The sequence below is a fragment of the Hyperolius riggenbachi genome, chromosome 11, assembly GCF_040937935.1.
Source record: "Hyperolius riggenbachi isolate aHypRig1 chromosome 11, aHypRig1.pri, whole genome shotgun sequence".
In the NCBI taxonomy this organism is placed as follows: Eukaryota; Metazoa; Chordata; class Amphibia; order Anura; family Hyperoliidae; genus Hyperolius; species Hyperolius riggenbachi.
In genome coordinates, this window is record NC_090656.1 from 189,841,080 (window position 1) to 189,865,571 (window position 24,492).

General features: G+C 45.4%; 2 protein-coding genes across 5 annotated transcripts in view; one reads left to right on the top strand and one right to left on the bottom strand.

Annotated features, from left to right (window-relative positions):
• EIF1AD (eukaryotic translation initiation factor 1A domain containing) overlaps positions 1-5,316 on the top strand; it is a 30,608-nt gene extending 25,292 nt beyond the window's left edge. For all 3 annotated transcript variants that reach the window (XM_068260257.1, XM_068260256.1, XM_068260255.1), the window contains one exon: positions 4,485-5,316. In XM_068260257.1, coding sequence (XP_068116358.1) covers positions 4,485-4,668 — 184 coding nt within the window. In that variant the 3' untranslated portion in view covers positions 4,669-5,316. The remainder of the gene's footprint in view (positions 1-4,484) is intronic.
• An 8,892-nt stretch (positions 5,317-14,208) lies between these two features.
• The window catches only part of SART1 (spliceosome associated factor 1, recruiter of U4/U6.U5 tri-snRNP), a 42,646-nt gene continuing 32,362 nt past the window's right edge, over positions 14,209-24,492 (bottom strand). For both annotated transcript variants that reach the window (XM_068260253.1, XM_068260254.1), the window contains exons 14-21: positions 24,322-24,492; positions 24,110-24,220; positions 22,993-23,080; positions 21,845-21,935; positions 18,549-18,684; positions 18,373-18,462; positions 17,206-17,327; positions 14,209-14,561 (exon numbers count right to left, since the gene is read on the bottom strand). In XM_068260253.1, the coding sequence (XP_068116354.1) occupies positions 14,543-14,561; positions 17,206-17,327; positions 18,373-18,462; positions 18,549-18,684; positions 21,845-21,935; positions 22,993-23,080; positions 24,110-24,220; positions 24,322-24,492 (828 nt within the window). In that variant the 3' untranslated portion in view covers positions 14,209-14,542. The remainder of the gene's footprint in view (positions 14,562-17,205; positions 17,328-18,372; positions 18,463-18,548; positions 18,685-21,844; positions 21,936-22,992; positions 23,081-24,109; positions 24,221-24,321) is intronic.

Here is a 24,492-nt window from a genome sequence, read left to right on the forward strand (position 1 = left end):
TGCTAAATTTTTTTCCCTCTTGTACCCACTCCCAAGGTGCACATACCCTGTAAATTTGGGGTATGTAGCATGTAAGGAGGCTTTACAAAGCACGAAAGTTCGGGTCCCTATTGACTTCCATTATGTTCGGAGTTCGGCGCGAACACCCGAACATCGCGGCCATGTTCGGCGAACGTTCGTGAACCCGAACATCCAGGTGTTCGCCCAACACTAATTACAGTATAAGGCCTCATTCACACCTAAAATTGAAATCGCAAACCTGGTGCTCCACTGAGCACTGCGTTTCTGGTAAGCGCTTTTCCAGAGCGGTTTTGTAATTCGCTCCCTGACGTAAGTCAGGAAGTGAACTCTTCCAGCTGGAAAACAATACAATGTATTTATTCTCAAAAACACGAACGCAATCATCGCATAAAGCGGTTTTGTGAGTGTTTACCACTCTTCCTATACTTTCCATATAGTAAAAAACGCCCCAAAAATGGTACAGGCACTGCTTTGCTGAACGCACAGCGCATGAACCGCGCTGATATGCACTTTCTCATATTCATTGCACAAGCGTTTTTGTGGGCAATTTTAGAAATCGCCTGCGGTAGAAAAAAGGCAGAGAACGCCTCTAATGTGAATGAGCCCTGTCTACGCGAGGAAATAACCTGCTCTTCTGCACAGCTACACAAAGAATGTATCAGTTTAAGAATTTCAGTTCCAGTAGTACTAATAATTTACGCTATTTAACATGACTATCCAGATATCCCTGGTTCAGTTTCGGTTTTTGTTGGGCTTTACTAGTGTGACATGTTTGGGACAATCACTGTTTCTCTAAAGAAGGAAGCACTTTAGGTGTCCTACACTCTAATAATGTTTGCTTTAAAGGCTGACTTGATAAAGGGAACATGACGTAAGAGGAATATGGAAGCTCACATATTCATTTCTTTTTAAATAATACCAGTTGCCTGGCATTATACTGGTCTTATTTGGTTGCAATAGTGTCTGAATCACACAAAGCAAGCATGTGGCTAATTCATTCAGATTTATGTCAGAAACATCTGATCTGCATATGCTTGTTTACGGTCTGTAGCTAAAAGTATTAGGGGTAGAGCATCAGCAGGACTGCCAGGAAACTGGTATAGTTTAAAATTAAATGTCAGCCTCCATATTCCTCTTGCTTCAGGTTCCCTTTAACCACTTCAGGACTCAGCCTTTACCCCCCCCCCCCCTTAAGGACCAGCGCTGATTTCGCTGATCTGTGCTGGGTGGGCTCTACAGCCCCCAGCACAGATCAAATACCAGGCAGAGCGACCAGATCGCCCCCCCTTTTTTCCCCACTAGGGGGATTATGTGCTGGGGGGGGGGGTCTGATCGCTCCTGCCTGCGTGTGGCTGGCGGGGGGGGCACCTCAAAGCCCCCTCCCCCGCAGGATTCCCCCTCTCCCTCTCCTCCCTCCCTTCCCCGGAGATCGGAGGCTGCACAGGAACGGATCTGTCCTGTGCAGCCTCTAACAGGCTCCTGCCTGTCATGTGACAGCGATCCCCGGCCGCTGATTGGCCAGGGATCGCTGATCTGGTACAACGCTGCTACTGTTAGCAGCGTTGTACAAATGTAAACAAAGCGGATTATTTCCGCTTGTGTTTACATTTAGCCTGCGAGCCGCGATCGGCGGCCCGCAGGCTATTCACGGAGCCCCCCGCCGTGAATTGACAGGAAGCAGCCGCTGTTTCCTGATTAATTAGCCTGCCGCCGCTACCACTTTGCAGGCGCGCGTTATGAGTGCATGGTCGGCAAGTGGTTAACCACTTCACCACTGAGGGGTTTTACCCCTTGAGCACCAGAGCAATTTTCACCTTTCAGCGCTCCTTCCATTCATTCGTCTATAACTTTAGCATTACTTATCACAATGAAATGAACTATATCTTGTTTTTTCCACCACCAATTAGGCTTTCTTTAGGTGGGACATTATGCCAAGAATGATTTTATTCTAAATATGTTTTAATGGGAAAATGTGGGAAAATTCATTATTTTTCAGTTTTCGGCCTTTATAGTTTTTAAATAATGCATGCTACTGTAATTAAAACCCATGAAATGTATTTGCCCATTTGTCCCGGTTATAAAACCGTTTAAATTATGTCCCTATCACGTTTGGCGCCAATATTTTATTTGGAAATAAAGGTGCATTTTCAGTTTTGCGTCCATCCCTAATTACAAGCCTGTAGTTTATAATGTAACAGTGTTATACCCTCTTGATATAAATATTTAAAGAGTTCAGTCCCTAAGGTAACTATTTATTTATGGCTTTTTTTTTTTTTTTTATTGTAATTTTTTTTTTTTTTTTTTAATTACAAAAAAAAAAAAAAATTGGGGAGTGTGGGAGGTAATGAGTAATTTTTGTGTATAAAACGGTGGCGTAGTGGTTAGCTCTCTCGCCTTGCAGCGCTGGGTCCCTGGTTCGAATCCCAGCCAGGGCACTATCTGCAAAGAGTTTGTATGTTCTCTCCGTGTCTGCGTGGGTTTCCTCCGGGCACTCCGGTTTCCTCCCACATTCCAAAAACATACGGATAAGTTAATTGGCTACCCCTAAAAAATTGGCCCTAGACTACAGTACTTACACTACATAATATAGACATATGGCAATGGTAGGGATTAGATTGTGAGCTCCTTTGAGGGACAGTTAGTGACAAGATATATATATATATACACTGTACAGCGCTGCGTAATATGTCGGCGCTATATAAATACTAAATAATACAAATTATTATTATTATTATGTGAAAAATGCTTTAGGGTGTAGTTATACTATTTGGCCACAAGATGGCCACAGTAACATTTTGTTTATGCGAACGCTTGCAGGAAGTGCTATGAGGCTGTTTTTTTTATTTGTTTTTTTTTTCCCCTTCACAATGATCGCGCTGCTTCTCATAGAGGCTCCGGATCATTGCGGGGTTTAGATCAACGAACGGGAATGTTTTTTCCTGTTCATTGATCTCCAGGCGGGCGGCAGCGTGCATAAGAGCGGGAGTGCGCGCATGGGAGCGTGGGAAGTACGGATTTCTCCGTCCCTGGTGGTAAAAGGATGGAAAAAGGGATGGAGAAATCCGTACGGCTGGGGGTAAAGTGGAACTAAACTCAGAATTTCCTTTCTGCTCTAAATTAGCCACAGCATGATAACCTTTTGGGACAAAAAAAAAAATATTATTTATGAAAATCCTAACACCCGCCCCCACCCCCCTGAAATTTAGAATATGGTTTCACTTTGCAGGGTGCACTGAAGGGGGTTGATCCTCAGTGTTTCTGTACGTGTAAAGCTGCCTTAGCAGCTATGAATAGACCGCAGAAGCTCTGCCAAGACCTAATTCTACAATTTGATCTGGCTAAATGAACACAGAGCAGTGGATGTCTCCAGCAACTGTATGTGGAATAAAGACCTTTCATTGTGTGCTGTGTAAGAGTTTGGTTCCACTTTAAAGCTAATGGGAACCCTTATTTAAATAAAAAAAAAAGTCAGATACTCACGGAGAGGGAAGGGTCGGCCCTAATGAGCCTTCCCTCTCCTCTCACGGTGCTCTCGGGGCTGCGCTGGCTCCTCCGTTCACATCCCCAGCCGAGGGGACTTCGGGAGCCGAATCCTCCCGAAGACAGGCGGCGCACACGCGAGTGCGTTAGAGGGCGCGTGCGCAGTGTAGAGCGGCCCATCTTCGGGAGCACTCGGGCTCCCGAAGTATTTCCGAAGCCTCCCTTCGGCCGGGAGACAATGGTATTTGACTGAAACAGTCGAATACCGCTATGGGAAGCTAGGACAACAGCGGGGACTGGGAGAGGAGATGCTATGGGACCCAGAGCCTCCCTCTACTTACGTACAGTAATTATCTGACTTTTTTTTTTTAATAGGGGTTCTCATTCACTTTAAATATAGTCAGGGCCGGCCCGCCCATGAGGCGGGGTGAAACTTTTGCCTCAGGTGGCACTTCTGGGGGGGGGCGGCACCCACCCATCCGTGTGTGTGTGGGGGGGCCGCCCGAGCTGGAGGGGATAGTGGGCAGGAAGGGGGTATTGGGCCTAGCGGCGGGGAGGGGGGGTTGGACTCCCCCCTCCCTTGCCTGGGTCCCCCGTCCTCCGCTCCCCTCCAGCTTTAAAAGTGACGTCGCTGGCTGCAGCTATATTGTAAGAGGCAACAGGCGGGGATCACTCACCTCTTCCTCGTTCCAGCGTGCGCTCCACTGACGTCACTTCCTGTGGTGTAGCAGGAAGTGACGTCAGTGGAGTGCAGACTCGGGCTGGCGATTTTTTTTTTTTTTTTTTTTTTTTTTTTTTTTTTTTTTTTTTTTTTGAAGATTGCCTCAGGTGGCAAAAAGTCTAGGGCCGGGCCTGAATATAGTGTCACACAGCAAATATGAACTTGTTTGCTGGTCAAGTTGTGATTTCTTTTTGTATTCCACTACTGTCTGGTTACTATCGTACAAAAAAAAAATCATTTTATCAAACTTCTTCTCCTGCAGTCACAAAGAAGCAGCTGCAGAACGTCCAGCTGGAGAGAAGTCAGAAGAGGATTCAGAAGATGACAGTGATCTGTTTGTCAACACCAATCGTGTCCAGTATGAGGACAGTGAGGAGGAATCAGAAAGCGAGGAAGAAAGTGAGGAGGAGGAACAACAATGTCACTTATCGGCTGGGAATAGCTGAACTTGCTCTGATGCCCTCTTGGCTCTAAAAGACTAACTTGTTTTGGACTCTTATTGAGCAAACTTGGATGATTTATTGAAATCAAATCACTCAACTTTCAGTGAAACCAGATTATCTTAAAATCTGCTTTCTCTTAATCCTGAAGTTTGTTTTTGCTCTGTTTTATACATTCCACAATATGTTGATAGAAGCGATGTTTGAAATATCCGATAAACTTTACAACTCAAAGCGCTTCTACCAGAGTTGGTTTGATACTAAAGAAGAGGGAAGTATATGGATCTTCCAATGGCTTCCCACATCCTCCCTGAGACCACCACCGCTGCCTGGGACCCTCTGAAAGTTCACAGCTACGCTCCTCTTTGTGAATGAGTGTGGACGGTATTGAGAGCAGCTTTAGCTTACTGCACAGGTTCAGTATCGGCGCACTTGTACACAAAAACATATCTGACAAGCTCTTGTGGGATATGTTCAGAGGATCCCTGCGTGGCAATGGTAGGGGCGAGGAGATGGGGAGCCTTAACACTAACTATGTCCTGTCTGCTCTCCTCTTGCCCCATCTTTATTGAATATGTTTCCCGTCTTTGCACGATTATAATTTGGATGCTGTACATGGAATCTTTTCTATATTAAACCGGTTGGTATCACTGACTGTGCCTGGATCTGCTTTTCTCTAATTGTCATCCGGGACAACCCGAGATCCGGTCCCGCCCAGGATCTGGGGAAACACCAAATCAAGAAGTTTAAAAGCCCCCGCCCTCCCTCAATCCTCAGTTCATCTGTGTTTCCGCAGCGGAAACACCTGTTGGAAGCAAGCTCCGTTAGTTTGTTATTTTTGTATTACTCACCAGAGGGTGTTTTATTGGAAGCAGAGGGACGGGCAGTGGAAAGCGCTTGCGGAGGTGGGTGCTCAACTGCAATCCCTTCTGCGCATAGAAGGCAGCGACCGAGTGGTGTTTGGAGGTCGGCGTGCCTTTCCTCTCCTCGCCTGACGCCGGCTCTGCAAGGCGTATCCGGCGTCGGGCTTCGGCAACTTCCGCGATGACGTCAGGCGCAAGGGAGGCGGAGCGCGCACTGACGTCAGGTGACCACTAGAGGGGAGGATCACGGGGAACCAGGAAGGGAAAAACAGCGTGTTCCTGGCGTCTCCCCGAGCGTTCTGTAGGAGAGGAAGCATGTCGCATCAGCAGCCGCAGCCGCCACAACAGCAGCAGCAATCGGAGGTGGCAGTACCGGCAGCCAAGTCCTCCTCACAGACGCAGCCATCCGGGTCAGGGGTGGTAAGTCCTCCAGTGGAGGGTGATGTGTTTCGTATGCATATCTATATCACCTTGGATGACTTTTCAGTTATATGCCTGTTTCTTTGTATGTTTTATTTCAGGCAAAGACTGATCCTAAATCTAATGTTCCGCCCAAGTATAAAAGATGTGGGTTGTGTAACACTAAGATCCCTCCGGATGCCCCTAGAAATGTTTGCCAGGCGTGCACAGACTCTATTGTGGCATCAGAGACCTCTAACTTGTTGAAGGGAGTCATGGAGGTAGTCAATAAGAATATGCAGGAAACCTTAGATAAATTTAAGGAATCCTTTGTTCCTCCCCCCTCTGATCCCCTGCCAGGCCCTTCTACTATACCCTCTGGGGTTGGGTTACAGCCCACATCCGTAGTGGATATTTTGGGGGCTGAGGAGGAAGAAGAAGAGGAGGAGGGGGAGGATGGTTCGGGGTCAGTCTCTTTAGAGGAGGGGGAGCAACCCGGTTCCGGGGATTCGGGGAAAGAGGATTTAGTAAGAGCTCCTAGATTTCTCTTTTCTCCTGAGGAATCTTCCGAACTATTAAAGGCTGTATACTCCACGGAACAGATCAAAGAGGCGGTTCCAGAGATTACACCTCAGGATCAGGTATACTCAGGTCTGGGCCAGGCTACAGGGAGAGTATTCCCCATTCATAGAACTCTGCAGGAAATTATTATCTCCCAATGGCAGAACCCAGAAAAACCTTTATTTATACCCAAATCATCTAAAAGAAAGTTTCCTTTTTCTCAATCAGAGATTGATAAATGGACGAAATGTCCTAAGCTAGATGCCTCCTTATCTAAATACTCCAAAGATTCCGATTTATCGTTTGAGGATTCGGGTGTCCTCAAGGATGTAATGGACAAGAAGGTAGATTCCCTACTTAAAAAGGCCTGGGAATCAGCAGCCTTTGGCTTCATTCCAGGTATTTCAGCCACTTGCATTTCGCGCAATTTGAAAATTTGGATGGATAACCTCATTGAGCAAATCTCTAAGGGGGTTCCTCTTAAAGATTATGCAGCCTCTTTGCCGGTGGTGCTTAAGGCGGTGGCCTTTTTGGCCGACGCAGTCACGGAACTCATTCGAGTTTCTGCGCGTACCACAGCATTAATTAACTCGGCTCGGCGGGCAATATGGCTGAAAACCTGGGAGGGGGACCAGACATCCAGAAATAGACTCTGTTCTATACCTTTCGAGGGTAATCTTTTATTTGGATCAGGTCTGGAGGATATTTTAGCCCGTTCGGCAGAGAAAGGGAAACAATTCCCTAATAAAAAGAGGAATCTCAGGCCTAAAAGACCTTTTGTTCCTAAGAAACAGGGAGAGGAGCAGGTAAGAAATAGGAATGTGCAGAGGAAATGGTCCTTTCCTAAAGGAAAGGGAAAAGGAGGGTTTGTCCTTGGTAGGACAAATCCTCCCAAGCAGAATAAATGACGTTTTACCAGTAGGGGGAAGGCTGATTTATTTTCGGTTAGAATGGGAGAAGCTAAATCCCAATCCTTTTGTTTTTCGTATTATAAAAGAAGGCTACCGTCTTCAGTTTTCAGTCGAACCCCCGCGGAGATAGCATCAGCCCCTCGAGTATTCACAAAGGTCCTGGCAGAGATTATGAAGGAATTAAGGATCCAGGGAATCTCGATAGTCCCATATCTAGACGATCTTTTGGTTTTTGCGGAGACAATAGATCTGGTGTGTTCACACCGGGACATTGTTATCAGGACTCTGACTCAGGCTGGATGGATTGTCAATTTCGACAAGTCGGCGCTCCAGCCGGTTCAGCAGATTACGTTTCTGGGCTACAAAATAGATTCGATCGAAAGAAAGATCTTTCTCCCTCCAGAGAAAGTCCTGAAAATCCAATCGGAGGTAAATTCTCTGATGGTTCAGGAGAGATCTTCTCTTCGCCACATCATGAGAGTCCTCGGTCTATTTTCAGCGTCGATCCCTGCAGTGACGTGGGCTCAGTCTCACGGCAGAGTGCTACAATCCCTGTTACTTTCCAATTGGGACAAATCAGAGGATTCCCTGGATCTACTCATTCCTATTCCCGACTCAGTGAAATCCAGCCTACTCTGGTGGTTGGACAATCACAATCTCACCGAGGGTCGATTCTGGAGACAGATAGATCCAGTAAAGATCTTTACGGATGCAAGTTCTTGGGGTTGGGGCGCAACAGCCAGGGGGAATCATGCTCAGGGGAGTTGGCCTCAGGCGGTCAGCAGAAAATCATCCAATTTCAGAGAGTTGATGGCAGTTCAGAAGGCCCTTCTTTCATTCCAGTCGCTTATACAGGGGAATCATGTCCTAGTATTTTCAGACAACGTCACAACTGTGGCTTATCTGGCAAAACAGGGGGGAACGAGGTCAGTCGATCTCATGGCTCTCTGTTCAGAGATTCTGACCTGGGCAGAACCTCGCGTTCTGTCCTTATCAGCGATCCACATAAAGGGGTCTCTCAATGTGGAGGCGGACTTTTTAAGCCGCCAGCAAGTAAACCAGGCCGAATGGGAACTCCATCCAGAAGTTTTTCAGAGTCTGGTGGAGAAATTCGGTGTACCAGAGATAGATCTTTTCGCATCCCCAAAGAATGCGAAGGTGGAAAGTTTTTTCTCCGTTCACAGAAGCAGCAAGTCTCTGGGATTGGATGCGCTGAATCTTCCTTGGGGGTTTGTTCTGGGGTATGCCTTCCCTCCCACAGTCTTAATTCCTCAAGCTCTTCTAAAACTTCAAAGAGAAGGGGGGAGCCTAATTCTGATAGCACCCCAATGGCCAAAAAGGCCTTGGTATGCGACATTATTGAAAATGACAACACAACCTCCATGGCCCCTCCCACTCCGTCCGGATCTATTGATCCAGGGACCTCTAATCCATCCCAATCCAAATTTGTTCAAACTGGCAGCCTGGATCCTGAGAGGGTAATCTTAAGACAGAAGGGCCTGTCAGAAAAAGTTATCGAGACTCTAATGAAATGTAGGAAGCCTGTAACTCAAAGCATTTATCGCAAAGTCTGGAGGGTCTATTTAGCATGGTGTGAAGCTAAAGCGAGGCATCAGCATTTAACCAGTTCAGTACTGGAGTTTCTCCAGGACGGTTTTGAAATGAAGTTAGCTCCCAGCACTCTCAAGGTCCAGTGCTCGGCCCTATCCATATTGTTAGATAGACATTTGGCGCAGGAGGAGTTAGTAAAGAACTTTTTCAAAGCTTTACAGAGGTCAACTCCAGCCAAGTCAAAAAAATTTTCCTCAATGGGATCTGTCTTTAGTACTGAACAGACTGACAGTAGATCCTTTTGAACCCATAGAGAAGATTGATATAAAATTTCTAACACTGAAATTGGCTTTTTTGATTGCTATAACGTCGGCAAGACGTTTAGGTGATCTTCAGGCATTATCCATCAAGGATCCATTCCTCATTATTTGTCCTGATAGTGTAAGACTCAGGTTAGACCCTTCTTATTTGCCTAAGGTAACATCGGAATTCCATAGGTCTCAGGAGATCATTCTTCCCTCATTTTGTGATAGGCCAGCGGGGGTTAAAGAGGAATCTTTTCACTGTCTGGACGTTAGGAGATCTTTATTAGTTTATCTTTCTAGATCTAGAGACTTTAGGAAATCCAGTAGTCTATTGGTCCTATTTTCAGGGAAGAATACAGGTCAGCAGGCGTCCAGACAAACAATCGCCAGATGGATCAGACAAACCATTACCTTAGCATATGAGAGTAGTGATAGTCCCGTTCCTAGTAACATTAAAGCTCACTCAACTCGCTCTTTATCCACATCATGGGCGGAGAGGGCAGGAGCCACCATTCACCAGATTTGTCAAGCGGCAACATGGTCAAATGCATCTACCTTTATCAAGCATTACAGAGTGGATGTTTTATCACAACAAGACCAGTCGTTTGGCAGAAAGGTGCTTCAGGCGGTGGTCCCTCCCTAAGGTGAGTCTTTAGTAAAGACTTCTTGTCTATCTCTCGGGTTGTCCCGGATGACAATTAGAGAAAGACTCCGATTAGACCTACCGGTAATGGAGTTTCTGATTGTCATCCGGGACAAACATCTATAACCCTTCCCTTTCCTATCCGGCACCTTTCTGCTATTTAGGAGCATAGGGAATCTTTAGGCACTAGGGGTGTCTAGTTCTTCCTTCACCTTGGTGTTTCTAGGCTACTTACTTTCAGACGCACTGAGGATTGAGGGAGGGCGGGGGCTTTTAAACTTCTTGATTTGGTGTTTCCCCAGATCCTGGGCGGGACCGGATCTCGGGTTGTCCCGGATGACAATCAGAAACTCCATTACCGGTAGGTCTAATCGGAGTCTTTCTCATTGCTGCAAATTGTTTTCATCTGTGTTCTTGGATCTTTGACAGTACAGTCCAGAAAAAGGAGGCGCAAGCATCAAGTGAGACCTTCCAAGTGCATGTTTTGCTGTGACCCCGATGCTTCATCTGTTTAAAAAAACGTTCTTGGCCTTTCTTCTTCAGTACTTTGTATAAAGCACTACCTAGGTACAGAACTAATTTTTCTTTTTTTTGGGGGGGGGGGGGGGGGGGGTTGGTGGGGGAGATGTAGGCACTTCTGGTTCACTTTAAATTAAACCTACACCCTGCAACAACTCCATTTTAACGTGTAGGACAGCTCATATTTCTGTGAGCAACATCAATTAAGTTGAGTGCAGAGAAAGCAAGGCTGAAGGGAATTTCCAATGCAATATCCTGTCAGTTTAATGCTCACAGGGAGGAGAAGACTGGGCAATGCAGCTTAGGCTGTGAAAGTTGTCGCATCCGAGGGCTTTAAACTGAATCAGGATGATTTTGGATTTGAGCAGAAGCAGCACACTTGAACATGCATGGAAAGTTCAGCTTTTGAGTTTACTTTCCAATGACGAGTTAAATAATCAATCAGCATTATCACATGACACCGCTCCTTAAAGGACAACTGAAGGGATATGGAGGCTGGCATATTTATTTCCTTTTAGACTATGTTCACATTGGTGCGGTATAACAGCCACTTTGAACAATGCATAGGTGGTACATTGCCATGCTACAGTGTGGGTCAGGTACGTTGCTTAGCCGCATGCGGCATCGTAAAGCACCACTTACTCATGTTTCTGCAGTTACAGGGTACACAATGCTTACTGTGAACCTGCCTGCCAGTCTTGCTGATATTCATGGCTTCAGTAGTCTCTGAAACAAGCATGCAGCAAATCCACTCAAACATCTGTTCTGTATGCTCGTGCAAGTCTAAAGGTGCATACACACATCAGACTATAGTCTTTGGAAAATGAAAGATCACAGACCAATCTTACCCCCTTCCATGTAGTATGAGAGCCATACTCTACACAGTCTTTTCTATGGAGCTGAACTCCACATCAGAAAAAAATCTTTGCAAGATGCTGCACACACAGATGCTGTACTGACACAAAAGATCAGTATCTGCAAAAGATCTGTTCCTCCCAAAAATCCATTCCTGCAAAATGCAATGATAGTCTATGGGATCTGCAGATCATCATACACACATGATTTAACTGACATTCATCTGCCGATCAAGCAATCATCAGCAGATCTGAAAATCCATCCTGGTGGATCTGATCTGCAGATGAATGTCAGTTAAATCGTGTGTATGAGGATCTGCAGATCCCATAGACTATCATTGCATTTTGCAGGAATGGATTTTTGGCAGGAACAGATCTTTTGCAGATACTGATCTTTTTGTGTCTGTACAGCATCTGTGTGTGCAGCATCTTGCAAATATTTTTTTCTGATGTGGAGTTCAGCTCCATAGAAAACACTGTGTAGGTATGGCTCTCATACTACAGGGAAGGGGGTAAAATTGGTCTGTGATCTTTCATTTTCAAAAGACTATGGTCTGATGTGTGTATGTGGCCTTAGGCTTAAAAGCTCAGGGAAAGGATCAGCAAGCAATTTCCATTTTAAAAAAAGAATATATTTCTGCCTCCTTATCCCTCTCATTTCAGGTGTATTTTAAGATGAAACCAAAGCTTAGTGCACTAGGCTTTGGGAAGTATAGTGTAATGAGCAGAGCTTTTTTGTGTGTGCAGCTTCCTATAGGCAGGACTAAATAACCTGTGGTAATGCTGTGCTGATTAAGCAAGAACAAAAAGAAAACTACTTATCTCCTGCGTCTCTTATTTTCACAGCTTTATACATACAGGTGTCTCTACCACCTGTATTGCTACTGTCCCCACACTGTAGTGTGAGGAGGTTTCTGCTCAGCACCTTCAAAGAACCCTCTTAGGGTGGTCATCCATCCTCTTTACAGTGCTTCTCTAATACTTTTGAATGGGTTATGAAGCTACATTTTTGTAAAAGAAATCCTCAGTTTCTCACTAGTCTCTTATCTTCTCCAGAGACCAGGCTGGGCCTTTCTACTCTCTAGTTACAACAGTAAGGCCTCTTTCACACAGCAAACTGACAGGTGGTCAGCAGCTCCCCTGCACGGGCAGAGCGCTTGTTAGTGCTCAGTACCGGCTCTAGACAGGTAGCTTGCCCCATAGAGTCAGAGCTGAGTGTGGCCACAGCCATGCTCAGATGTTACATTAGCTGCACTTCTTGACACGTGTGGGGTTACAACCGCTGCTTCTGAATTTAACTGGCCTGCAGCAGACGGGATGCTGAGCTGCTCAGCAAGCATGCAGTTCAGTCTCCCATCTGAAAAAGGCTTTACTCATCTCTTCAGGAAGAACCTGGCGTTTCTATAATCAAACTACTCTCTTCTACGCTGAAACCAACAGATGGTCTGAAACTGACAGCCAAGCCTTTGACAGGATAAGATTACCTCCCAGTGTGAGAACGCTTGGAGGCTATTACAGGCAATTTTTTATAGCTCGATGCAAATAAGATTTGCAACATTTAAAGCAATTCAAATAAACAGACTTTAATCAAATTGGACATTGCCTGCATCATGGTTGTCGCAGTATGCTTACGCTGTTACTTTTTTGCCATAATAAATTTCTACTACCTGTTTGTTCTCTCTGGGAGCAGCTATCTTGCCAGTGCTACTTACCTGCTGTGTACAGTCAATTCAACTTGTCACCTGACAACAGTGAAGTCACACAAAAGCGATAGCTTTTTACCAAGGAGACATCAGTTCACCCTGGATAAATTTCATGCGCACAGGAAGTGGCCATAAACCTTAATTTGCTACTCACTTCTTGCACTTAAAGGGACTCTGAGCAGTGCAGTAACTATGGAAAGATGCATATCATTTTGAAGCTCTCTTTCTCTACTTACCAATGATATATAAACCGCCACCCTACGCCTTTTAGTCTTCGCGATCAAAATCGCGGCCGCCATCTTGGATTCCTTATTCAGCTTTGTATTATACAGGACGACACTTTCCCCAGTGTTGGCAGCTCCATTCAGCACAATGCAATGAAATACAAGGAACCCAGGGGGCTATAATTACAATCATCATGCTGGTAGGTGTGAGGATATAATTAATTAATTGTGGGTATGCCTGAAGGCACTGCTCGGAGTCCCTTTAACTAATGCGATCATATTAAAACTTCTGTGCAGGGATGGGCTTTCGAGTACGGAAGTACTTGAATTTGGAATGCTAATGAAGGTTGATTAATGCACCTGTGACCGCAGGATGGGGGGGGGGGGGGGGTTAACTTACCCAGAAGTCCGGGGATCCTATGCGTGTCACTGCTGTAATACACATCCTATGGGGCACGTTAAACCACTCACGACCACACTTCCTCCTTCTGCCAGGAGGATGTGGACATGCGGTAGTGAGTGGTGGAACGCGCCCCATAGGACGCGTATTACAGCAGTGACACACAGGAACCCCGGACTTCTGGGTAAGTTAAACCCCCCCCCCCCCCCCCCAATCCTGCGGTCACAGGTGCATTAATTACATTCATTAGCATTCCGAATTTGAGCCCATCCCTGCTTTTCTATATTCTGTTGAATACTATTTTCCAGAACTAAGTGTCTTCCTGATGATAAAAAAAACATACATTATTCAATTTCAGGACTGAACCAAATAAAATGAAACCACTTTAAAAAAAATTTTGCAACCACTTATTTTTGAAGGGCAACAATTTTTATTTGTTAAAAAAAAAAGTATAAATTACTGATCATATTTTTAAATCGTGGCCTAACACAGTGAGAGTTCATAGAGTTCTTCTACAAACAAATGTCAATTAATCCTATGCTGAGAAAAATAAACATACCAGCGGCACTATGGGAATTTATGGACATCAGAGACCTGAAACAAAATGCAGAGAATTCTCAGACTTTACATTTTTAATACAGATTTTACAGTTTTGTTTTTGTAACTGAGCAGAGATGTAGCATTTCTGGATTCCGGAGCAGCGTCCAAACAAAAACAAACACCTCCTCACTAGTGACGCAAAGACGACCAAAGCATTCCTACGTGTCATTTACAAGATCCCGCGAAACACCAGCAGCCTTCTGCTCGCACCAGTCTGAAGGACTTTCAGTTATTAGAAATATTCCATAATTTGCGTTTGTATGTATGGTGCACATGAGGATGAGAATGTCATCTTCTGCTCCTGCCATGTTTTTTCTTCTGTGGGTTCTGGAGAGTTCGCCAGCACTTCACTTGATAAGCGTGTTCCTAAAATACAGAAAAAACAGTCACCAAATAAGGCAATTCCATCTAAACAAGTTTTCATTTAAAGCCTTCTGTGCCCAAAATACACCAGTGGTGGTGAAGCCACCTTTTCCTCTTTGCATGTGCCAAAGAAACCCATTAAAGAAAACCTTTGTTAGAATCCCAAGTAGTGGCTTTCAAGATCTGAGATCCCACCGCTGATGGCCGGAAAACCTCTTGACCACGGTGGCCAAGCTCCCATTTGTGTACAAGCATACAAAGCTACTCATGCATGTAGGAACAAGCTGCTTGTACTGGGCAAGCCCTTTTCAGTTGCGCTTGTATACGAATAGGAGCGTGACCACGACAGCATATGCAACAAACCCTTGTCAGACATGCTCTGAGGGGCCCTGCCCTAGAATGGTGAGCAACAGGAGGATCAGGGAAGCCTCTGGACTATTCCTCTACTGAGGTATTTTCATTTTTTTCCCAGCTTCAGGTACACTTCAACCAGTTCCCCTCCGATGGGACGAGTATCTACAAATGAAACCTAAGCCAAAGTGGCTAGTGAATGAATGATCACTGTTCCAGCCAGAAACAGCGATCTTGACCGTTAGACACTTTAATTTCTTTCTATTCAGAACACATCCTAAGTAGACAGGAGTCTGGTGTAGTGGTAAAAAAAATAAAGAAAATCTCATATTATTAAATAAATTCCCTATACTTATAATGATCCCCTCATAGATGGGCTTCCGATTAGTTACAAGTTTATGGCTACTCTAATTCATAATCTTAATTAATGCAGGTGGGAGACATGGGGGTTAACTTACCTAGAAACAGGGCTGTGAAGTCGGTGCAAAAATCATCCGATGACTTAGTTTATTGAAACCACTGACTCCAGGTACCAAAAATTGCTCCGACGACTCAGCCCTGCCCAGAATTCTGTGGATCCCATGTGACGGATTCCACCACTCACTACGTCACTTTCTTCTTCCGGCTTGAAGGAGGAAATGCTGCTGCAAGTAGTGGAACGCGTCACATACATGGCATGTGAGGGGAATGATATGCATGGGAATTCAGACTTACACTCCCCCCTCCCACTGGTCACACCTGCATTCGTTAAGATTAATTGATAAATTAGCTTTTAAAATCCAAGTAGCTAGGAACTCTGAAGCTACTCGGAAACACATCCCTGGTTCCCATTAACCCTCCGCCGCCATATAACACACTTGTAAAAAAAACAAAACCATAAGGATGGAATTGAAGTTACAGATTGCCCAGCAAGCTCATGGTGAACCAGAACTCCTAAAGGCTGCCATACACTGGTCGATTGCCACCAGATAGATCCCTCTGTGATCGAATCTGATCAAAGAGGGATCTATTGGCTGCCTACACTGCAAACAGGTTTTGAATCGATTTCACTATGAAACCGATTCACAATCTGTAGAGCCGCCGCCCCACCTGCATACATTACCTGATCCGGCCGGTGCGAGTCCCCCGGTCTCTGCTGTCTCTGCTCTGGGCTCCAGCTTCACTTTACTTCCTGTCCGGGGAAGTTTAAACAGTAGAGGGCGCTCTGTTTAAACTTCCTGTCGGGACAGGAAGAAGTGAAGCCTGCCGGAGCCCAGCGGAGAAGGAACAGCGGAGATACGCGCCGGCGTATCAGGTAATGCATTGCTGCTAGCGTCGGTCATCGGACATTCGAATGCCGCTATCGGCGCACTCCCGACCTGCCAGCGATCGAGCGAAATCTTCCGCACGGACAGATCAATGGGAATGATCGATTTCAGACGGAAATCGATCATTTGGTCTGCATTTGCGCAACGATTTCACAGCAGATTCGTTCACAGTGATCGAATCTGCTGTATATTGGGGGGAAATAGTATAAGTGTATGGGCCCCTTAAGAGTGTGTAAAGGGCTGAAAGAGACCAAAAAGCCTCTGTACTAAAGTGCTTTGTAATGCTACACAACATTGTATTCCAGCAGTTCTGAAGGTGTGTTTAGCTATAAGGGACAACAAATGGATGATTTGCATATTCTGCAGTGATGCATTGTGGGAAACCTCAGAACTCACTCCAACCTAAGGGAAACTTCTGTTTTGCATAGTATTTTAGTAAGAGGGCTTTGTGTACCCTATAAAAGTGGTTGGCTTCTGCCTCTGCATGAAAACAAGGACTTGGGGTAACACTTACTGCAGTAGCCCTGTAACCTGATCCTCAAGACATCAGCGGTCAGTGCTACCTGCTGCTCTCAGTTAAATTCTTCCTCTCTGAGCCCTGGTGGACACCCTGATTAGCTCAAAGGTGAGCTAGGCCTGAGCACCTTCCTCCACGTGGGCAAGCTCCAACCTCTGCACTGTTGCAGAGGCCAGAAAAAAATTCCATCAAAGGCAGAGAAGCTGCAATTCCACCACTGCCAAATACAGGAAATAAAAAGGTACTGCCGTGATTCAGAGATAACACTTATTGGAATGTAAGGCTGCAAGTAATGTGGCCTACTGTCTAAATCTTCCAGGAAGACTTGAGATCTGCTTTTTCCCCTTGTTTATGTAAGCAAATGGAGGCATCCTGAGCACCACTTAAATATGCAGGGAGCCACTGATTGGAGGACGACTATGGCATATGTTCAGTGTGCTCCTCCCACTTATTTGTTATTGCCGTTACTTACGCTGTCATACTCTTGCCACTCCCACTGAGAACAATGTAAGGAGTCTTCTGTGCTTTCTGTTTTTCCTGGAGAAGTGCCACTGTGCCAAGAGGGGTGTCACTGGAGCTCATCTTCTTCAGAAGCTGGGGAGGAATAGAAGGTTGAATTATTTTATTGAAAATGAGCCACAATCAAATCTGGACAAGGTAACAAGCTGTGTACAGAATTTACACAACCCTGCATAACCTCAGAACTATTTGTGTCGCATGTCCACTTCTTGCCTCAGAAAAACACTTTTCAGCCTCCTGCACAGCCCAGCTTAAGAGCCCAGTGATCGGACTTGCCTCCTTTTTTTGTCCCTAAGGGGACATGCCGACGGAGGGGTCCGATCGCTGCGGCAGTGTATTTTTTTCTCCCCTGCCTCTATGAGGCTCTCTCTCCCTCCTCCCCTCGGTGCATAGAATTGGAACAGGACGGCGATCCGTCTTGTTCCGCCTCTCATAGGCATCAGGCTATGAGAGGACGGTGCTCCCCGGCTCCCCGCGATCGGCGGCTAGCAGGCTATTCACGGAACTCCGTTCCGTAAAGCGGCAGAGAACGATCGAGCATGTGCGCGGCCGTTCCCTGGGAAACTGCAGCCCCAGGACTTGGCGCCAATTGGCGTTAGGCGGTCCTGGGGCTGCCGCCGCGTTCACGCTTATTGGTGTGAGGCAGTCTTTAAGTAGTTAAATAGAATCTGTACTCAAATTCTTACAATAAAAAGCATACCATTCTATTCATTATGTTCTCCTGGGCCCCTCTGTGCTGTTTCTGCCACTCCCTGCTGCAATCCTGGCTTGTAATTGCCAGTTTTAGGCAGTGTTTACAAACAAAAGACATGGCAAGTGATAGGCTGAGAGGAGCTCAGTCTGTGGCTCATACAGAGCCTGCAGGGGCGTGGAGAGGGTGTGTATAGCTTCTGCCTAGAACAAGCAGAGCTGCACATTCCAGCCTGAGTGCCTGAGCTCGACAAAGCCATCAGAGGAAAGAAGATTAGATTATATAACAGAGATAATACATCCACTGTGCAACTAGGAAAGGCTGCAGTAAGACAGACCACATTAGAACAGGTATAGGAACTTATAGGATAGAAGAAACAAGGCTGAACATTTTGTTACAGAGTCTCTTTAATAATAGGTTGGCACTCACCGCTTCCTCGTCCAGTTTCTTCATCCTCCTCTCGGTCTTCATCTTTCCTGAGCCTTTGCCATGGAAGCGATGGGACAATTGCCTGAAGGCCTGCAGCAAGAGAAGCACAGAACAGGTGACCATCTGCCAGGAAACAACAGACAAGAAGGAAGAGGAAGCTGGGAAGGGACCCTCACCTCTTTTGGACAGAGCTTCCTTCCCGTCTCATCCACATACTCAATCTTCACATCTGGCTTGTAGCCGTCTTTTTCTTTAAATTCTTGTGTGAAGCCCCTGTACTCCTCTCTCCTGCTGTACTTGTCATCTATTGCCCTACAACACAGAATACTGATCAGCAAAAGGAACGTACAAATCAAACTGACCAAGGTTGTGTTCAATGGTAGAAAAATAAAAACTCATTTAATCAATATTGGAAACTTGAAGAACTTGTAACGTGAAGAAATATTGCAGCCTAGTAAGGTATTTATCAAGAAAATCCAGCAATAATGGCAGATAAATGGCACTTGGATGCTCAAAACAGCCGCTGCTAACATACATATCTGTACTGGCTGGAACCTTGCTGCTAGTGGACCAGAACTCTTGCACAGGAGAGAAGGAAAACAGAGAATTGCATCCTGTACGTATTTAGAGAGTTTAGCCTGTCTAATCCCACCTCATATGTGACTAAACACAAGTGTAAATTGATCTCACAACTGTGTCAGCTGGCTGTGGCAGAGCATTTCATTTGTAAACACAGGATGTTAACCCTTTGCCTGCTTCCATGAAAGCAGGAAGTAGACACTGCAGATTTATTGCAGGATCTGTATCAGATGTAATAAAAAGATATGTTTTCCTTTAAAGGTTAGTATGATGTTGCTTATCTTTTAGAGCAGAGAGGAAGTTCTTAGTTCAGGTCTACTTTAAAAGAAACCAGTGGTAAGAGACCTATGGAGGCTTCCATATTTATTTCCTTTGAAAGAATACCAGTTACCTGGCAGTCCCGTTCATCTTTCTGGTCAGTGGTGTGTGAATCAAACACCAGAAACAAGCATGCAGCTCATCTTGTCATATTTTTGTCAGAAACACCTGATCTGCTTGCTTGTTCAGGGTATGTGGCGATTGGAGACTTTTTCATTCTTGGCCATCTCCTCAAGGTCCCCACTTTGCCAAAATATGTCATTTTATACCTTACTCTAGATTACTTTTTGAAAATACACTAAATCCAAAACTGAGAGAGAGAGAGAGAGAGAGAGAGAGAGAGAGATAGAGAGAGATAGAGAGATAGAGAGAGTATATAGAATAAGAGTAAATAAAAGCAAAGTGGTGGCAAGTCTACCGCGCGTGGGCTGGGTTTGGAGGCAAAGAGAAGGCCCCATGCTAATCTTGTCCGTTTTGGAGTTATTGCTGCACCCGGCTCACACCGACGATGTTTGGGGGGTGGGCCAGGTTTGGTTCCAGAGAGGGCGCCCCGTGCTAATCTTGTTTGGGGGGGGGGGGGGGTGATTGCTGCATCCCCGCTCACACTTTCAATGTTTTAATCAGAAACACTGGTGTGGTCCTCCGGACAGGGATGAAGTGCGATGTCTTTCTTTTGCTGCTAACAATACTGGATATTGGAAGCTCTCAAGGACCATACAAGATGGCAATGAGTGCTGCATTCAGCCACAGTGGCGTAGCCAAAGAGCTATGGGCCCCGGTGCAAGTTTCACATTGGGCCCCAAAAGCACTATACATGACAAATGATACGGTGCACCAAAACCTGCCAAGGACAACTACAGTGTCAGAGGTGCAAGAAGGGGATGGGGTACAGTTTGTCAATGATTACTACCATTCAAAGCTTCTATACAAATGATTATTACAAGCACAGGACCAACAAGGAGCTAATATTGTGATTCAGAGAGGGCCCTACAGGGCCCCCCCATATTGCTACGCCACTGGTTTGACACCTATGCTGTACACCATTAAGCCACAGATCACCACTTCAAGAAGCCGAGGTGAAAGTCAGTGGGCTGTATATCACCACACTTTCTGGCAAGGATGATTGTAACAGCCGGCAATTAGCCCCATTCAAGAGAATAGATTTGCACTTTAATTACAGGACCTGATTTATATGCAGGAACAAAACTTAACAGCTCCTTTACAAATATGATGTTTGGTTTTAAAAATTGGAGTACAAAAGGGGCAATCTTTTTCCATAAGGCCACTTGAACCGGTCCTTAATATCTTATGTTACCGTAAACCTACATCACTGATGGATCTAAAAATGCAGTATGGACTTGATTTGCACATATTGCAGTGTCCGCGCATCAGTAACAATGCGAAACAATTGTAAAGACTTAAGTTCTGGCTCATATTTTTTTAATGCATACTAGATAGATTGAATAATAACTTGCAAACATTTTTGCATTCTTTATGTCTTGATGGGTACCCAATGTGGACTTCCTGTGTGAATGTCAGATGCAGCTTAGCTAGACTGACCAGCAGTCTGTGTGCTGTCCAAACTCCTCCCCATCCCAGAATGCATTTCTGCTCTCCAGAAACTTCTTCCTTCTGGCTATGAAAGAGGAAGCATATGAGAGCTGGAATGCATTGTGGAGGGCAGCGTACTGAGGCAGCGACAAGGGTGAATTAATTCCCCACCACAGTGTGCACCAGTTCAAATTTGAGTTCTTTTCCAAGGCATATGGAACAGTGGTACAAATTAGAATTCTCATCCCTACTCTGGAGAGGGTGTCTGAAGGGTTAAATGATTTATTAAACACTTAACCAGGAGGAACTGTAGATAATGTGCTAACAATGAGTGCGGTGGGAGGAGGTGGGCGGGGTCATGTGACCTGCTCTGTGCTAAGAAAGGGAACTCCCACTCCCCTGGCAATAAGGAGCAGCTTGATGCAGCCTGTCAGAAGCCACATATGCACTTTCAATGTTTCCAGCAAAAAGAACAGACGTGATGTACAACACTTTGTGCACTGCTAATTAATGCAACTGTACTATTCTATGCATTTAACTAAAATAGGAGACTGAACCAGGGCTTTAAAGGGACTCAGAGCTGAAAAATGTTAAAGATTTTATACATACCTGGGGCTTCCTCCAGCCCCATCCGCGCCGATCGCTCCCACACCGCCGTCCTTTAGCTGCCCGCATCTTCAGGAACCGGGCCCCGTCACTGATGTCAGTTGCAGCCAGCTACGCAGGAGAAGTGCACCCTCTACGTATCTCTCCTGCGGCTGTTGGAGAGATACGCAAACAGTGCAGTTCTCTTACGTTAGACTGGCTCTGACGGAAGTGCGGGCACCCGGTTGCCGAAGCTGCAGGCAGCTGAAGGATGGCGGCGTTGGAGCGATCAAAGCGGATGGGGCTGGAGGAAGCCCCAGGTATGTATAAAATCTAATTGTTCAGCTCTGGTACACTAAGGGCCGATCCCTGTAAACGAGCAGATGATAAAGACGTTAACTTAGTTTGTACAAATCAGTATTAGTATAACTTTGCATACATTTTGTCCTCTATGCAGTATACAGCTGATGGCAGGGATTTGTTGAAACTTTTCATGCGTGCAATCTTCTGTACTGTTGTCTCCAGCATACCTGTGAGAGAACAACGATATCACATTAGTTCATTATATCAATAGGATACTTTCTGTACAAAATACATTCAGTGCTTCAATATTTCAGTGCATGCAACAAAACTAAAAAAAAACTACTCTAGAACTCTTCTAGAATGTGCAAGAAGGTTAATGCATCACTGTGCTTTCATCCTATTTTTTCTTTAAACATCTTAAGACTCAGCTCCAAGTCCAAAAGGTACCTCTGAACAGCCTAATGATAGCAGGGCTTATTACTGGCGTGTCTATAGTGGCTCCAATGTAACAGCGATAGATTCAGCTTCCTGGATCATCTCATTGGAAGGCAAGCCGAGGGTCCCCCATCGCATCTACCTTGAGATTAAGAGGCGCTTGTTGCTTGGAAGGAAAGCTATGGCCAATTTGGCCAAGATACAAAAGGATAGAGAGGTCTCTTTACCAACAAACATCAGGATAGTTAGAGCTATGGTCTTCCTAGTAGTAACATAAGGTTGTGAAAGTTGGACTATAAATAAGGTCATGCGTAAAAACTGATGCTTCTGAACTGTGAGTATAGAGAGTTCACTGCACTGCCAAAGTATCTAACTACACAGTACTTAAAGAAATAAGGCCAGAGTGGTCACTTGACGGCTTGATACTACTATTAAAACTTTGGCCACATATGACTGGGTCTTTGGAGAAATCAAAAACAACCCCTTGCAGCCGTCCTGTCCCGTGACGGTCTTCCACGATTCTCAGTTCGCACCAGCAGCTTCCGGTACTATCCTACCGTCGGCTTACTAGTCAACGGCAGCCACACACATCTTTCTACGCGTTCCAGCCAGCAATAGTGTCCTGCGCTAACAGTGCAGGACACTATTGTGGTGAAAGATACGCATGGCTGAGGGCGTGTTGCAGCGTCTGCAACGACGGCAGTGCAGTTGCAGCGTCTGCAATACTGAAAGTGGCTGGCGGCGGGAGAACGGAGCATCGTGGAGGACCGGTGTGGGACAGGAAGGCTGCAAGGGGCTGGCAGAAGCTCCAGGTAAGTTTTTTTTTTAATATTCAGTTCCAGTTTTTACCTTTGTTCTGACAGAGATGCAAAGCAGCAGCCAGACCTCGGTTTACAATCGGCTCTTCATCCAAAATAGTTGTTGATCCAGCTAAAAACTGAAAAGAGAAATGTTATAATTTAGTAATTTTTTTAGATGGAATACACAGGATGCCAGTTATGCTCATAGAAGCAATTGGGTCTTACTATTCCTCATCTTGCTGTATGGTTACACAGAAAACCATGCAAACCATTTTGCGCACAGCGACCATTTAGCCAGCCATCAGCAGCAATGAGCATAAGCTTGAAGGTTTGGAAATGGATCCATATAGAAACACACTCTTGGGGAAGGGGAGGTGCCTGTACATCAGTTCACACATAACAGATGGATTTCCCACAGTTCTGCAAAGCTATGTAACAGAAGTGATCCATCAGTTCTGGTCTGGATAATTCATTTTCTTCTATAATTGTATGGCTATATTGCCCCATGATGAGGGATACAGAGAGGCCAGGGAATTAGCTGTGTGTATGCAGCTTGGAACTTGTCCACTTCTTCTTGGACTGGCCCCGTTCCGCGCTACATACAATTTGCATGCAAACTGGAATGATCACCATCTCATTGACCATCAATACTCAAGAGCCATTTTTCATCCACACCCTGCATTACATGTTTCTAGAGTTTTATCTGTGTAGAACACGGCCTGTGCCCAATGAAAGGACATCTGAATTGAGAGGGATATGGAGGCTGCCATATTTATATTACTATGCAGATTGCCTGGCAGTCCTGCTGATCTTCTGCCTCCTAATACGTCTAGCCACAGCCCCTGAACAAGCATGCAGATCAGTTGTTTCTGACTGAATTGTGACTGGATGAGCTGCATGCTTGTTTCTGGTGTGATTCAGACACTACTACATCCAAATAGATCAACAAGACTGCCAGACAACTGGTATTGTTTAAAATAATATAAATATTGTAGCCTCCATATCCCTCTCAGGCGGGGTTTAGCTCTGGGCCCTGAAGAGGATTAGCAAGTCATGTATTTGTTCTCCTCATTTTTTAGTTAGCTTTGCTTTTCAGCTGTAACAGATCCCACATATACCACATTATAATGGTAAATGGGAAATAAAGCCATTTCACCCCAACAGACCTCTTGTTGGTTCTTCTCTTCATCAAGATTCACCATGCTCCACCCAACGTTTTCCTCTCCATCGGAGTCGCCACCTTCCTTCTCAGAGTCGTCGTTCTCTTTGTCAAAGTCCTAAGAAACAAAGAATACAGGTCCATGAATCCCCACCTTTAGTGCAGGAACATTCTGAGGGCAACATGTGGCAGTCAGGAGATGAAGGTGCAACCACTTACCATTAGATCCTCCTGATCTTCTCGGTTTCCCGCTAAACCATATGTTGGAATCTCCCCAAGTGTTCTGCAGAATTCAGAGGTGGCGTTGAATACGATGGACCCTTTCTTGTCATCGTCCTCCTCCTCATCTTGACTCTTTTGTGTATTTAGCTTTTTTATTATGGAGACAAG